At 44.2% G+C, this 17,261-nt stretch overlaps 1 protein-coding gene and 1 long non-coding RNA gene across 2 annotated transcripts in view; one reads left to right on the top strand and one right to left on the bottom strand.

Annotated features, from left to right (window-relative positions):
* Positions 1-16,009, top strand: part of LOC144822989 (uncharacterized) — a 71,628-nt gene extending 55,619 nt beyond the window's left edge. The window contains exon 3 of the long non-coding RNA XR_013608721.1: positions 15,882-16,009. This is a non-coding gene — a long non-coding RNA (uncharacterized LOC144822989). The remainder of the gene's footprint in view (positions 1-15,881) is intronic.
* The window catches only part of ATP13A1 (ATPase 13A1), a 419,252-nt gene that overhangs the window by 77,990 nt on the left and 324,001 nt on the right, over positions 1-17,261 (bottom strand). Inside the window, exons 21-22 of the mRNA XM_078681078.1 lie at positions 16,971-17,085; positions 535-731 (exon numbers count right to left, since the gene is read on the bottom strand). Coding sequence (XP_078537204.1) covers positions 535-731; positions 16,971-17,085 — 312 coding nt within the window. The remainder of the gene's footprint in view (positions 1-534; positions 732-16,970; positions 17,086-17,261) is intronic.

Genomic DNA, 17,261 nt, shown 5'->3' with positions numbered 1-17,261 from the left:
AAATTGAATGGCATTTTTGGGGGGAATAACAAATGCATCCATTTTGATATGCATGTTCTTGTTTCTCCGGTCAGTGCCTCATGTGCTCTAGTTATGTTATGATATATTTCATATTTTGTACATGAAGAGCTGCCTAGGACTTTTTGTACATTTGTTTACCTGCATACATATCTGCAGTGTCCACAAAAAGCAACTTTTGAGAGTGCTAGTATGGAACAGATTAGAATTCAACAGTACCTCATTTTCGGTTTCTCCTTTTCTGTTTTTGCTTTTAAACAGGCAACATTTCACTGAACAGATCAACCCTCCCACTGTTATGCTTTTTCTCTGCTGTAGAACATGATCTTTGGAGATCAGTGAATAAATGCAAATTCAATGCACAGTGCTACACAGAAAACTGATCTATCCATGGGAATGTAAAAAATGGGTGTCTGAGTAAGGTTAGTAAAAATACGTAAGTGAAAACTATGCCAAATAGCATTAATAAATCAGATCTATTTGTGCAGTTCTTCAACAGTCAAATATTTACTCTACCTTGGACCTTGAGATGAAAAGAAAGCATCCTGCCAGTAAGAGTCCTTGAAGAGTTGCTTGGAAATCACTGAACTTCACACCTTCCAGATAAAGCACACTCTGACTGTAGGCAAGGATGAGGGCATTCAGGGCCAGAATTTTAAACATTTGCAAAGTCGTCACTAAGGTGCATCGGCCTTGTTTAATGACATGACAGACTGTATACAGAAGACAAAAAGGAAAGCATAAGGAAGATGAATGGTTTGAGACCAGCAAGCAAAAACGTTTTATTAAAATGCTCCAGATTAAGTAAAGCACTGTGAACAAGTTACTTACCTTCGGTAATGCATTATCTGGTAGAGGCAATATCTAACTGTAGATTCCTTACCTTAAAATTTCCCAGGCGTCCGACTGGATCCGAAAACTTTTGCGTGAGCAGTACCCTTACGTGCGGTCTGCTGGCTTCGTTCAGTTCCGCGAGACTGTCATTGGCACCGTAAGTGATGCCGGTCAACTATATAGGCGTCACCCAGGCGCACAGACGTCCGTTACTTTTCACCAATTTCTTTTTAAACTTTGATTTGTACAGCTTGCTAGCTGGGGAGTTTGTTTTTTTCCCCACATAATAAGGGGATTTGTCAATCTAATTGACAATGGACGCACTCAAAACCTATGGTTTTTCAGGAGAACAATTTAATAAGATCATAAATGGCACCTCTAAAAATTTCTCCTCAGTCACTACTAATAACTGTGATGAGGAAAAATAGAGAGACTTATGGAACAATAAGAAAAAGACCATCAGAACTGAATTGCATGTCGACTTTTTTTTTTTTAATTTTTGTACACATTATTTTCAAATGGATCCCCTGAACCCTTCGAGTTAAACCCAGTTGGTGCACAAAACATTGTATTGCAAATATGCTACATAGATTGCACAGTAAAAAACAATCTAGACCTCTGTTTATTAGCCCTCCAGATATTAAACCACAATTATAAAGCAGACTCGGTAAAACAGACGCAAAACATATAATATGAAGTAAGTATAATACACACAATGAAAGCTAAGCGAGCTGGTTTAGAAAAAACAAACTTTCAATCCTTTCAGCAAAGCTATTAGTTATTAAATAATAAAATGGATTTTTTTTTTTTTTTAAAACAATTTTTATTCTTTTCATTGTTGGTAGCCATGCACGTTGACAAACAATACTACAAACTTTCAGCCATAATTCCAACACACCATTATACATAGTCAGGGTTAATATTGACATTAATACGAGAAGCACTTCGTCTTGTGACTCATTATAGTTAGCAATGTTAATAACCCAGTCCCCTTTTCACTCCTCTTCGTCATCTGAGACGGCGTCTTCTTCTTCAGGCAGCATGTCACACAGTTCTCCCTTATATACATTCCAATTAGACCATACTTTATTCCACTTTCGAGGGCAGGCCCTCGCTACATATACTGCCCTTTCGGTAAACATTAGTAAGTCCATATTTCTGCTCCATTGCGCCAGCGTAGGTAGTTTCGCTGCGCCCCATTTTTGCGCAATGTCCCGTTTTGCCACCACAAGGGCCAGCGTGGTCCATATCAACCCATACCTTGATAAGTCATTTGGATCCCAGATATTTAAAAGACACTTACGCGGTTCCGGTGTTAGCGACACCCCTAGTGCTTGCGAAATCGTGCGTAGTACCTGGCGCCAGTAGGCTGCCACGAATGGGCATTCCCAAAGGGTATGAAACAAGGTACCTTCTGCACCGCAGTTTCTGAGACAATATGGATGTGGTGCTTTCTGAAGTTTATGTAAGGTGGTCCTCGTGTAGTATATCCTATGTAGGATTTTTAATTGTATTAGTCTAAATCTAGCTGAGATGCCCACTTCCCTTGGGGACGCCAGTGCTTCATTCCATTCAGAGTCGTCTATGGCGCCCAGTTCCTTCACCCATCTCTCACGCAATTTCAGCGTGGGGTCTGTGAGGTTGTTTATTAGCTTTTTATAAGTGAGGGAGGTTGCGCTGTGCTACATATAGTCAGTGAGTAGTCTATCCTCTAATGGGGAGGACTTCGGGATTTCAGTCTCTGCTGTAAGTACTTGCAGCAGGGCGTGCCTGATCTGAATGTATCGGTATGTTTCTGTTGGACCCAGTGCATATTGGTGTTGGAGTTGAGTGAAGGGGATTACCGCCCCTTTATCCCATAAATCTCCCACCGTCGATATCCCTATGTTGTCCCATTGCGTAAACCCTTTACTCTTTCTTATTTGTCCTAGTGCTTTGGTGTCCCAGAGTGGGGTAAGTTTAGTGATTACGTCCTTCCAACCCAACCTTGCCTGCGTGCTGTGCCATATCGCTATCGTGTGCTTCGCTGGGTTCAATAGTCCTGTCACTTGGCTTCTATTGTATAGCGTTGAAAGCATGCCGTCGGTGCCCAGTCAGCCCTGTAAGCTGGGTCATCTCGGGGTGCGTGGATCCACTGGTTAATTAGTTTGAGTTGGGCAGCCCAGTAATATAATTGCAGGTTTGGCAGCGCAATTCCTCCTTCGTACCAGCTTCTATTCAGCTTGGCAATGTCAATACGTGCAGGTCGGTCACTCCATAGCAGGTTAGTCACTAATGCCGTCACTTGTTGAAAGTATCGCGGTGTTACCGGGTAGGGTGAGTTTTCTAGGGCATAGAGGAATCTTGGAAGGGCCATCATTTTGTAGAGTGTCACTCTGCCAAGAAGCTTGACCGGCAATTGCGCCCAGTGTTTTACATCGGTTCGAAGCCGGTTTAGTGGTGGTTTTAGGTTCCTGTCATAGAATTCCGTCTGATTGTCAGTGATATATATGCCATGGTATTTGAAGGAGGTCGTGATTATCTCGAGCGGGCAGTCCCTGTCGAGTGTGAGCGCCGGTCCCTTCAGAACATATAGGACTGATTTCGACCAGTTTAGTGTGTATCCCGACGTCACCCCATATTCGTTGCATAACGACAGCAGTGCCGGCACACTTCTTTCTGGGTCCGTCAGATATACCAACATATCATCGGCATATAGCGACACACGGTCTTCCCATCCTTCCTTCCAGCTAATACCTTTCAGTACTGCTGTACTTCTAATCAGTACCGCCAGCGGCTCCAGCACCAGGGCGAATAGCAGGGGTGAAAGGGGGCATCCCTGTCGGGTTCCCCATGCCAGTTGGATTGTGCGTGAAATATGACCGTTCGCCAGCACGTGGGCGACTGGGTTGTCATACAGGAGGCGTATCCATGCTATAAATTTGGGGGTTATGGGCAGTACTCCTATGTGGCATAAAACCTGATTGATTAGGGTGGATCAGTTGTGGAATATGGGTCATTAATCTAGTGGCTAGCAGTTTCGTGAGAATCTTTGCCTCTGCATTGATCAGCGAGATGGGGCGGTATGATGCGCAATCGGTCGGTAGTTTATTAGGCTTAGGTATTGCCACTATTGTCGCCGTTCGCTGATCTTGTGGTAGCTCCGCTTTCGTAAGGCTCTCTGTGTACATAGCCAGCAGCGGTGGGCTAAGTGTATCGGACATAAGTTTATACCATTCGATGGGGATCCCATTGGGGCCCATGGCCTTTCCAGATTGTATTGCCCTTATGGCTAGTTGCATTTCATCTACAGTGAGGTCTGCTTCTAATTCTTGGACTGCCTCTTGTGGAAGCGTCCTGGTTTCAATCTGAGTAAGGGAGTCTAAAGCTGCGGCCTCTGTGACGACGCGGTTAGGGGTGTATACCCTTTCGAAGTGGTCTGCCAGTACATTGACTATCTCTTCAGGGTGTGTCTGAGGGTGTCCCTCCGCCATGTGTAATTGTTGTATGGCTCTATCGGTTCCCCCTCGCCTCTCCAGCCAGGCCAACATCTTGCTTGCTTTATCCCCAACATCATATATTTTGCGGGCCGCGGCTGAAATATTATCAAGGACTTGTAAACGGATATGATCTTTATGTCGCTGTTGGTGTATTTGCAGAGTATGTGCCGAGTCCATCGTGGGGTCCTTCACGTGGGCTACATTCGCTGCGTGTAATGCTAATTCTAGCTCTGAGAGTTCCTGTCGCTGCGCCCTTTTGTGCCCTGTGATGGAAGTTATTGCTTGTCCTCGAAGGACGGTTTTATACGCCTCCCAGAGTATCGAGGGAGAAGACACCGACCTTTCATTTTCGGCAAAGTAGAGTTTGGTCGCCTTCTTAAGAGCTGTTCTGATTTTAGGAATTTTCAGGAAATTAGGGTAAATAGGGTATACTCTCCTCTTGGTCTTCTCCTGGCTGGAGAGAGTCAGCACTAGTGGCCTGAGATGCCCCTAGGGAGTATATCTACGGTGTCAACTGCGTGCATTCCATTTCCCAACAGCAGAACGTAATCTATACGGGACAGACTGTTGTGTACCGTCGAATGATAGGTATATTGTGTCTCTGTGGGGTGTTTGTGTCGCCATATATCTGTCAGACCCAGTGCCATTAAGAAACCCTGAAAGCCTGTGGGGTTGGAGGCATGCGTACGCATCGGGAATTTATCTAGTAGAGGGTCAGCTATTGAGTTAAAGTCTCCTCCAATAATAATGTCTCCCTCCGGAAGGTCTAGTAGGAACTCTCCCAAAGCCGGCAAGGCCACTGTTTGAAGTGCTGGCGGGATATAGACTGATACCACAGTTAAGGGTCGGCCCTCCCATTGCCCATGGACTGCCGCTAAGCGTCCCTGATCATCTATTTTATGCTGTGAGAGAACGAATGTGGAGTTTTTTTTTTTAATAGGACACCTGTTCCCCTGGAGCCCGATGTGAATTCTGAATATGCCACCATTTTGTAGCCCCGGCGGTCTAGTGCTTGGCATGCCCTCCCTGTGAGATGCGTTTCTTGCAGTAAGACTAGTGCGGGGCTTTGTCGTTTGACAGCCTGCATGACCAGTCCCCTTTTGATTTTTTCTCCTAATCCCCGGACATTCCATGTCAGTATTTTGAGGGGCGGAACCGTGGTTCGCTGCGTCAAGCCATCATTGGCTGAGATGTGCGAGGTCTGTGACATAATGGAATGAGTTTGAGTGCGAATAGTTTTTCCTTGCCCAACAGTACAGTATTCATGTTGTCTCGTAGTGTGGTGTGTGGCAGTGTGTTGCCATGTCGTGCTATATAGCGTGTGAATTACAAACAGTAACAATTAAACTACCCCCTCCCTGCTCAACGGACTTACAACCGCCCGCCTCCCCAACTTCGCAGAGTGCATATCCCAACCCCGAACCATGTACTTGCTTGCGGGGGGTAAGGAGTCTCCTGACGGTGGCTGCCCCATCAGCCCTCCTTAGCCTCACCCAGGTGGAGTCCTAGGGCAACACGCCCTAAATAGCAGATGTCATGTTTCCCAGCCCTGTGAGGTAGTCTATTATGACTCCGGTTGGTGGTCGTCCTGGTCTAGCGCCGTCACCGACAGGTCCGCCACGCTATTGCTTCTCGACGTTTGCATTTCCTTTAAGTGTTCATGCCGTTGGTGTCTTTGACTCTTGTTGTTGCGGCGGGGTGCTCCCCCCGGCCGCCAGCCCTCCAGCCAGTCCTGTGCAGTTTCAGGTGTGTCGAAGAACCATGTTTTGTTATTGTCGACTACTCTTAATCTTGCCGGGAACAGCATCGAGTAGGGCAGTTCTTTCAGTATCAGCGCTTTTTTGACTTCTGTAAAAGTCTTACGACGGCGGGCCACTTCCGCCGTGTAGTCTGGGAAAAAAGCTAGTGTTGAGTTTTGGATTTTAATCGGCGGAGAGGTCCTCGCTGCTTGCAGTATGGCTTCTCTATCTCTGAAGTTGAATAGTCTAGCCAGCACTGGTCGGGGCGCCGCACCCAGTTTAGGCACTCCGCCAGGCACTCTATGCGCTCTTTCCACAGAGAAAAAGTTCGACAGACCTTTGGGTTGCAGCTTAGTTTTGATCAAGTCTTCGACATATAGGTCCTTCGCTCGCTTACCTTCGGATTCCGGCACCCCTAAAATTCGTACGTTATTGCGCCTTGAGCGCCCTTCCTGATCGTCCAGTTTGTCTTGCAGTTGTTTATTGATTGTTTGCATTCGTTCCATTGCTACTTGCAAATCTGAGGTATCCTGAACCAGGGACTTCGTGACCACTTCCACCTGCGCCACCCGTTCTGTCATCTTGTGAAAGTCTGCCCGTAGTAGACCCACCTCAGCGGATATGAAGCCCACCATTGTTTGCACACTAGATAAGGTCTTCATGATATCTTCTAGCGTCACTTTTTTGGTTTCGTCTCCGTCTGCGCCTTTGCCTGTGGAGTGGCGTCCCTCTTGTTGCGGCGGGTTGTTCTTATCGTACGCGTACTTATCCAGTTTTCCCTGCGCCGCAGTGTTTCTAGGACCTCTGTTCGACATGGCAGGCGGTGCAGTGAGGCCTCCAGGCGCGGGCGATGTCGCAATAGTGCGTGCATAGTAATATCCGCTATCTGTCACAGCCGTTGTGCTGAGAAGGGTTTCGATATGGCTCTGAGAGTGGCGTGGGATCGTAGCTGTGTCGTCGCTGAAAGGATATCTGTGTCAGCGGTTACAAGTATTGTTGTGATGGCAGGAGTTACCCATGCACCATCTCTCCCGTCGCTGGATCGGTGTGGCCCAGTGCAGTGGGGGCGGTTGGTAGGACAGTCTGGGTCTTGGGCCGCGTGTAGTGGGTCATTACACAGTCGCTCCGCGTGTGTTCCGTCAGATGCTCCCAGGCCTCGTTCCCCCAATCGCCTTCCTCACCAGCTGTAGCTGTAGCCGGTGTGCCCCTCGCGCGACCCACGTATGGTGCCCCTCGCGCGACCCACGTATGGTGCCCCTCGCGCGACCCACGTATGCCGCCCCGCGCGCGCGCGCCCCCCTCCCCCTCAGCCGGGTGCTTGATTTTGTGGAACAGTTCATTAGGTGGGCAGTGCCTCAGTGTAAAATCTCCCCCTCAGCGAGACCCTTGTGCGCTCACCAGGACTAGCGCCGCGTTGTTTGCCTCTTTGTTGTGCTCCGCGGGGGGGCAGATGTGGAGTGGCGAAGGTCGTGCTGGGAATGGACCCGCTCCCGATCAAGGTCGGTGATCAACGTCTCTCGTTCAGCCAGGGCGGCGTGCAGTGATCTGCTCCCTCACCACTCCGGCACAGGCGGGTAGGCGGCCGGTTCAAGTCTTTTCCAGTCGGGCGGGGGATTACAACTTTCGTCCACCTTTAGTTTCACCCGGATTGTGGCCGTGCAGATGCCTTATACCCCCGTCGTATCAGGGTCGATTCCCGGTTGTCGTCGCCGCTCTGCCCTCACTTCCGCCCGGGCATGCAACAACTTTAGACCGGTGCTGCCGATGCGTGGCCAGGCCGCATCGGACTCGGTACTGCTCCGACCGTTCAGGGCGTCGGAAATGTTCCGGGATTGCACCGGATGGTGCCGCTCAGGTTCCACTCCTGGATTCAGCCTTCAGAGGCTGTTTCGTGACGGATATGTGGCACGGATTAGTGGATGGGGCCGCTTCTACCACGGAGCTCCTCTCTCACACAGCCACCATGTTTGGCTGCCAGCCACGCCCCCCGCATGTCGACTTTTTAATTGAATACTGCAAGAAAGGGATAATACCCAGAGGCTTGCAAGTTAAAAATTAGCCAGGTATCATTATTAGAAATTCCAAGTTTATTGAAAACTGGACATTCATCGCCAACCGATGTAGTCGGGATTGGATGTTGCTAATTATAGAAACAGCAAAATGAGATACTAATCATTGAGAAAAGAGATTGAAGAGATGGAAGCTAAATTGAAAGAGTACGTCGCTAGAAGACGCTAAAAAAATGCGGGAGGAAATCCAGAACGACATATCAGGTTATAGGGAGTAACCCTTAAATAAACAAGCATTTACAATGCAATGGTTTTGCCTTTTGAAAAGTTTGAGCTATTGGCATTGTAAATGACAAAATTTGTATTTATGTGTTAGTTTTCGAAAACCGATAAATAAATGGCATTGTCATTTACAATGCCAATAGTTTAATCTCTGGCAAATGCCACACAAAAACACACAGACCCACACACGCCAACAGAGTGTCACACACCCACCCACCCACACACAAAAACACACAGACCCACACACGCCAACAGAGTGTCTCACTCACACACACACACACACACACACACACACACACACACACACACACCCACCCACCCACCCACCCACCCACCCAGACACACACACACACAGACACACACCCACACAGCCACACACACACACACACACACACACACACACACACACAGCCACACAGCCACAGCCACACACAGCCACACACACACAGCCACACACACACACAGCCACACACACACACAGCCACACACACACACAGCCACACACACACAGCCACACACACAGAGCCTCAGCTCCATAAAGGCGTAGTCAAAGATAGGGCTCTCCCAAGCTCTTCATCAATTATTTCAATTTGGGATTCAGAACTACAGGAGTACTAGTTAATATGCTTATAAATACTTTGTGGAATACGTTCCGACGTTTAAACACTCCACTATTTGTGTATTTTCCTTATTAGAAGCAGACAAACAAAAATAATGTAAATTATGCACTATTTGTATCGTGTGTTTAGTGAGGGAGTATGTAAACAAAGCTCAGTAAGGGCAGAGGAAAGACTGTAAACACTGCTTTATTTGCACCGTGTGCTTAATGAGGGAAGACGGTGGCCACTGCTCTGTTTGCAGCATGTGCTTAGTACGGGCAGACTAAAGTCTGTAAACAGTGCTCGGTAAGGGCAAAGCAAAGTCTGTAAACAATGCTCTACTTGGATCATTTGCTTAGGGAGGGCAAATACTCAGACTGTTAAGGTGCGCGTTTGGGATGCTTTTGAAGGTTGACACAGGAACAGAACAACAATAAATCTTCAGCATCACATAATCATCGTGAGATTTACATGTAATGGTGAAGTCCTGTCTTTCCAAAACTCATTGGTTGGTTCGGTGTTGTCCGTATGTACACACTCACCCTGTTGCAGCATCTGGGAGGTGAAGCGGTATGACCCCGCCTGTCCTTCGCTATGTACCCCATATACTAACAACTTAGGAAAAGGGAACTGGAGACTCACACATCCACATTATGAGTATTTGAAGTGGGCTCTGGTTGCGTGCACGATTTCACAGAGGTACAAAAGTAAGAACGCCAGCCCCCAAGCGACAGCAGAAGTCTGGGTCGGGTCTCTATTTTGGACGTGCCCCTATTGCCACAGGTGAAGGGTATTATGCCACAAACAAAGGGGCGCGTTCTGAAACTGCCGGTATGGAACTGGAATCGACCGAAGGGCACCGCTTTCTATTTCACGCAACTTTGATCGCTGGCCTTACAAGTTCCAAGGAGAGGGGGGCATGCTCTCAACGTGGCCATTCTGGTTCCAAATTGCAAATCGTACTTGCACAGTGTGAATGGGGAGGTGATGCTGCATGGGGCTTGGCGTGTCCCTCGCAGTATGTTCATCTGGGCCCCTGAGATGAAGCCCGACCTCCTTGCTGCCTATCACGTTTTAGTTCAACGCTCTTCAGCCACAGGCCTCTGGTGCATCAGTGGGAGGGGGGACGGGCACACGGACAGTGGGAGGGGGGACGGGCACACGGACAGTGGGAGGGGGGGACGGGCACACAGACAGCGGGAGGGGGGGCGGGGACGGGCACAGAGACAGCGGGAGGGGGGGCGGTGACTGGCACACGGACAGCGGGAGAGGGGGGGCGGGAACGGGATTTTAAAAAGTATTAAAATATGCCGCTTACCTGCTAGCAACTCTTGGAAAGTCAAATCGCGCAGCCCACCCATGCAAAGCACACGTTGCAAATGAAACCAACATGCCGATACGAAAAAAATGAGTAAAAATCGCCGGAACGCCCACGAATCTGCTCTGGGAATGAGTGAGGCATCTCTGTTCCAATGGCTAGCCTCCATTTATGGAGCTAGCCAATGGAACAGAGAGGCGGAACAAAGCCCCATACTTGTAAACAAAAGTTTTCGCCTGCGCGAACGCTGCTGCGCAGCGGATCGCCAGGCGAAACCTAAGAAGCTAATACATTTAGGAAAGATGTCACCAAATACAATTTAGAGCACGTCTACTCATATTTACAGAAGGATTTTTACAATAGACCAAGGGAAGACATTTTTTAGAACAGCGCCAACCAAATCCTGGTCAGCATCGAGGCAGAGGGAGGGGGAGAGGGAATTTTTATTCCCAGAACCCACGACAGAAACGCCCCTACATGAAGACCAGGAGTCACACGATGTGGGACTAGAGAGAAAAGCACAGATTATTAACCTGTCAAATAAGAACTTGACTTTGGATGTGATATCTTTACTAGAGAAAGGGTTAGGATATGCAATTTGTACCCCAGTTGATACATTTAATCTTGATAGAGACCTACAACGTTTTTTTAGAAATATTCGGGTAAATAATTTTTTCAAAAATAAGGAATGCCAAAACACCCGATCCATTAATAAATGAGGTCTAAAACCTAAATCAAATTGGACTCCGTCCCTAACTTGTAAATAAAAATATTGGGCTATTTGAAAAGGTAGTTGAGAAAAATATTGATGATCTCTGCACTAAAAAACTTTATTGGCACAATAGCCCTCAGTAATTAGAAGAATGTAAGGATTTGACCCTTAAACCGGGAGATAAAGGGGGAAGCATCATTGTGATAGATACCCAGGATTACAATAAGAGGATGCTCTCCCTTTTAAACAATTCTTCTCATTACCAAAAATCAAGTAAGGAAGAGTGGAATGTGCTAACTGATAAGGTGATGAGACTTCTAGATTTTGCTAGAGATGATGAAATTTTGTGTCTTGACGAATACAATTTCCTCAAAAATTCTAATCCCAGAGTGTCAGCAATATATGGCTTACCAAAAGTACATAAAGATCTTCAAAATCCCCCAATGAGACCTATTGTCTCAGGTATTGACTCTCTGACGGAACCACTAAGTAAATATGTGTATAAATTCCTTCAACCGTTGGTGGTTCGCCAGACAGCATATATAAAAGATACCACTGCTATGATAACGTTGAGAAATTACCATATAATGTGGATAATCAATGGCTGGTGACCTTGGATATAGAGGCCCTCTACACAAACATACCTCAGGATCAGTTTCGTCACTAGGTGGGTGTGGACCACACCGGGTGACACCAGCACATGGGGTGAAACCAATCTGGTTACACTTTGTTGGCTGCTGAACATACTTTGCAGCCTCGCCTCTGCCATTAAATGGGCCCTCCAGTCCTTTCAGTATTACCTTCTGGGTCGCTCAAATGTGGACATCCTCTCTCGCGCTCCGGTGGACTCTTGGCCGGATCGGCCAAACCTGGTAGGGGAGTACTGTAAGGAAAAGGCCTTGGGGGCTTGTGGCGGGAGCCCCGGGGGCACCAAGAAGTCCTGCTTCCTGGTCTCTTGTTCTGTTGTCTGTGTAATACTTCCAGTGCAAGGGGCAGGAGGGACTTTATATTCCGATGGCCCGGAACTGCGGAGGGGAACTCGGATGCAAGGATGTGAAAGCAGGAGAGCAACACGTAGGAGGACGCGGTAGCAGGCGGTTATGGAGGAGAAGGCGGTGGGAGAACAACCAGCACAACCAGAGGCCAGGGGATCCAAAAGGGACACCCTGACCAAGGACGTGGACAAACAGGGGGTCTGCAGGAGCCAAGATGACCATGGGAAGGTGTGCCTGACGAGGCAGCCATGGCTCTGTCACAGAGGAGGTCCATGGGGTAAGTCGTGAGGGGGTGACACCATGAGTTACCCGCACTGGGTGACACCAACCCTAGTGACGCCACTGCTCAGGATGATACCATCAGAATGTTGGAGGGCCTCTAATCCAATGGCATGGGCGATTTGTCGGCGCACACTTCATTTTTAGTTTAATGTGCTGAAATCATCTTGCAAAACAATATTTTTTTATTCAGAAGTGACTACTACAAACAGATTAAGGGGACCAGCATGGGCGCCACGTGTGCTCCCAATCTGGCCTGCCTGTATGTAGCTGCCTTTGAAGATAAACACATATTCAATACAGCAGCACCATTCTATCAAAACGTCTCATTTGGTCCCGGTACATTGATGAAATTTTCTTCATGTTGAAGGGAACATCAGAGCACCGCATGGAGTTCAGAGTGGTTAAATCTAGGAGATATTAATTATAAACTTACTTCTAGTATAAATAAAGAGAGATGAGATTTCTTGGATATTAAGATTAAACAAAATGCTGGCATATTATTGGTAGAACGCTATACGAAACCGATGGACAGTAATACTATGCTCCATTACCTTAGCAACCATCCTACCTGCCAAAAGAATAATATTCTGTTTGAACAGTATTTAAGAATTAGACATAATTGCACAGACATGAGGGATTTTAATCGACATGCTGATGTCCTAACTAGAAAACTCTTAGACAGAGGATGCCCGAAGAAGCTCATTAGACAGGCATACAAAAGAGCAAAATATTACGATAGGGAATCCATTTTTGCAACTAAAGCTCAAGGAACGAGAACACAGGACCTTCCTTTAATCTTGGTCACCAATTTTAGCTGTTCTAGTAATAAGGTCAAACATATTATAAATAGAAATTGGCAACTGTTAAATGATAAAAACAATGTAACATTATCCAAACCCATGTTTAGTTTCAGACAAAACTGTACCATTCGTAATAGACTGGTACATACATACAGAGATGTGGCAGGATGTAAGCAATGCAGCATTAATAATGTGCCCCTTCCAGTTGGCAATTTTCCCTGCAATAATTGTAAAAATTGCAGCAACATATAAAGGGCAATGTGATCCATCATAAAGGAACCACACACAACAAAGAGTTTAATTTATTCCAAAACCAAAAACTTGATTTACTTGATTGTCTGCCCCTGCAATAAAGGTTATATTGGAGAAACGTCGCGAGAAATAAGAACTAGGGTAACTGAACATAAATCAGCGATCAGGACAGGAAAAAGAACAGCTTCTTTAGTGGAACACTGGACTGCACACAATCAAAGTAGAGGATTTTAAATGTTGTGGAGTTGAAGGTATTCAACTTAGCACCCGAGGAGGTGACCACGTGTGCAAGAGAAAGAAGAGCGAACAATTTTATTTGTCTCACTTTAATACATATAAAAACGGTCTTAATAATAAAGAAGAGTGGGAGAGACTCATATAAGAATATGTAAAGTAAATTAAAAAGATTAAGACTAAATGTGATTAGGTTTGTGATCTTTAATAATGAACAATAAACATATACTGCCCCATTCCCTACGTGTACTACCTACTTGTCTTCATGAGGAACACAAGTGAAGAGTTGAGGGCATTGTGCAGCTCATATAGTATTCTTTTTCTGCATATAGTGATTTAATAAACAGAATATAAAAATAGAAGTATAGAAAAATATAAATCTATCTGTATAGTCTTACTGTGCAGATTTTCATTCTCAAATAAGCATTATAGATTGAAAGACTAAGCATCATGTTTGGTCCTTGTTGATAGTAAATGAGAAAAGATAAATACGAGAAATAATGATCAATAAGATCTTTGGGCAACTCTAAGCTTATTGTTATGTGTCCTCAGAATTTAGACTAAGCATCATGTTTGATAATTGCTAACACGTCGGCTTTGGATCTGAGCGCCATCCCTGGTTGATAGTAAATGAGAAAAGATAGAAACGAGAAATAATGATCAATAAGATCTATGGGCAATTCTATGCTTATTGTTATGTATCCTCGGTATTTAGACACTTTAAGATGGCCGCCATAGACGTGGAATACCGAATAGTATCAACAGAACTTTATTCATAAACACATTTAAGTTTTTACATACTATATTTATTTCTTAAAATAATGTAGTTATGTATTTTTCGTTGAATATGATACATTGAGTATACGGTATTCGGTATCGACAACCGGATATGTATATAAGGCTGTGACTCCGGAAGCAATTTACAGAATGCTTCCGGATACCCGTTAGAGCAGGGAGGCCGCTGTTTACTTAACATGTATGTCGACAAGTAGAGTATGTCGCTATGTGGGTATTCTAAATAGACCGAGAAGGATAATAGCATACAAACGCGGGGAGTGTGAGCTTTTTCTCGACTTAGTATGTAATTTATATACAGATGGGGCCAGCTCTCACCAAACGCGGAGACGCCGTTATTTCAACTGTTGCTCTTTAGCCATGACTGCTTTTTGATTGTCGGACTTGGCCACAGTCTAATCTGAATTAGAAATTATGGTTTGGACGGCTCACTATAAACAGCTTTAAAAGTTTCCAGAAATGCAGGCTGGTTTCTATTTGTTAGGTATCAGCAAAGCAGCAAGTAAACTCTCTATAGAACATATAACACTGCCTCAAAAATGCACAAACGCGGTTAATAATACCTAAAAGGAACTGCAGTTTTGAAGCAAAATATTGTTTATTGATTAATGCGGCAGGCAACTGTGTGCAAATGTAATGTCCACTAGCTTAAGTAGGAGAGATGTATACATTTCCTTTAATTCTATTTTTTATAGATCTTAGTTTCGAACCACTATCAGAGCTTCTTTTGGTTTGACTGCCAACAAAGCATCATTATACAGACGCAAAATTAGAAATGAGTTTGGAAATATGGAATATATATGCAGTATGCCTATATAAATAGTTAAGCGTGCTTTATCATAGAACGCAGCATGAAAATCGATGCGTCTGTTAACACCATTATTGACTCGTAAAATGTCTATTTTTTTTTCAATAGAATTTCGCATAGACAAAAACATTTTTTAGAAATCCCCTACCCCAAAACACGGTGGCTCTAACGGATACAGGAAAAGGACCCGTGTATGCAATTAGAGGTATATAAAACTTATTTAAGCTGTATGGGAGGGCACACAATCAATGTAATGATCACTTTTAATAAAGAAAGGAGAAACAAGACACTAAATGCTTTCTTTCAATTTAGAGGCTCTTTCAGTGAAGCCATAGCGGTGGCGAGATTTTTAAACTCCACAGATTCTGTAATTGAATAAACATAATCCAACCAATAAAAAGGTATGAAAGAATATAAAGCACAAGACTTTGGAAAGTAGTAAAAGAGAGCATGATTACAGGATACATGTTTTTAATAGAGCTCTTTGGAAGCTAATATATAAAGAAATTCCAACTGTTACATGATGTTGTAGATATGTTACACATTTTTTAGATACAAATAAGAAGGGCTAAGTGTGAAGTCATGTTAGTGGATGTATACAACAAGTGTGCCATATAATAAGAAATGGAGGTATACTTAAAAACCACAGTGTATATGTAATTTTAAATTTGTACAGTACGTTTTTGAACATATAGGTCTCTAAACTAAATATTTTTTATATCTAGATTTTATGAAAACTTGGTCCTGAAGGTTAAAATATTGAATTAACACCGAAACACGGCGTCAACTTTTTTTTAAAGAAAAGTTTTTATCTATATGTGTGATACAATTAGATTGTAACCTACATTGGGAGGAATGCCAATAATGTTATCAGATTGAATATGTAATGTATTATTGGCTTTTATTTTTAATAAACCTTTTTTAATATAATTTTTGGTCCAAACTGATAAAATATTTTTAGGAATTGTATGCTGTACTTCTATACTGTGGATGGTAGAAAGATAAGTTTTTTTTTAGTAAGGCACTGTGTGTAGAAAAATACTTTTAGGAATGAATTGTTAAACAACTCTACAAGACACTTGGCCCGGGGGGGGGGGGGGGGTATTTTTCCTCTTAGATATCAAGATATAGGGACTTCTGTGTTTATAGTGACCACAGAATTGAAATCTAATGCATCTCTGATATTATTTTACACTGTGCAATGCACCGTGTGTTTTTGTTGCGGGAAGATAATATAAAGGATTGATCAAATCGTATGTCCTATGCATAATTGTATGTATTTCATACTCCCCTGTTTGTAACGATTTTTATTAATCAACAATAAAGTGTTTTCATTCATTCACGGATCTTAAAGAAACAACAGTTTTCTACTCATAAATACATCAAAAGCACTGCAGCACCTCATCTAGGCAAAGAATGGTTAGGAAGCAAGAAAACCCAAAGTATAAAATTGCTCTTGATGCTGGAAGCAGAGCTGCAGAGGATTCCCTCACACTAAACATGCAGTAGAAAATCTGGCAGGTAAAAACCATTGGGAGCAATAGAGAATCTCTTGCCATCACTTCCTAGAGTTTGGGTCAAATAATAAGATGGCGAGACTACCTATAGCATAAAACGGTTTTGAATTTTACAGAGTATTTTTACACACTGCTGTGTTAACATTGACATTACAATGTAAAGAAAAATGATATCCGTTAAATAAAATACACACCAAGATTTCAGAAAGTTCAGATCTTCAAACATTGATTAACAAGTTCAGAGCAGCAACAAATAAAAGGAATTACATATAATTCAATTTTTAAAATTGTACTCACTACATTGAATAGATGAGAGCTTTGATGTAAAAGGAGCTGCAATGCTGGCATCACCTAACTTCACAACTGACACTTGATCTTCTTCTAAATCTTTCAATACCTGGTTGATTCTTTCCTAGTAAGCAAACTTTGAATTAGGTTTGTTTATATATACACACACTTCAAAGCAAAGAATATCATCAGTATAGCGATGCATTATGCAAGGACGCCCTTAAACACAAACAAGGGTCATATGGGGGTTTAATTTGGAAATAGTAAGAAAATACTGCGCCTTGTACACAATTTTCCGAA

The sequence above is a fragment of the Lissotriton helveticus genome, chromosome 1_1 (assembly GCF_964261635.1).
Source record: "Lissotriton helveticus chromosome 1_1, aLisHel1.1, whole genome shotgun sequence".
Lineage (NCBI taxonomy): Eukaryota > Metazoa > Chordata > Amphibia > Caudata > Salamandridae > Lissotriton > Lissotriton helveticus.
The sequence above is the reverse complement of the archived record's forward strand: the minus strand, read 5'-3'. Positions and strand labels throughout refer to the sequence as shown.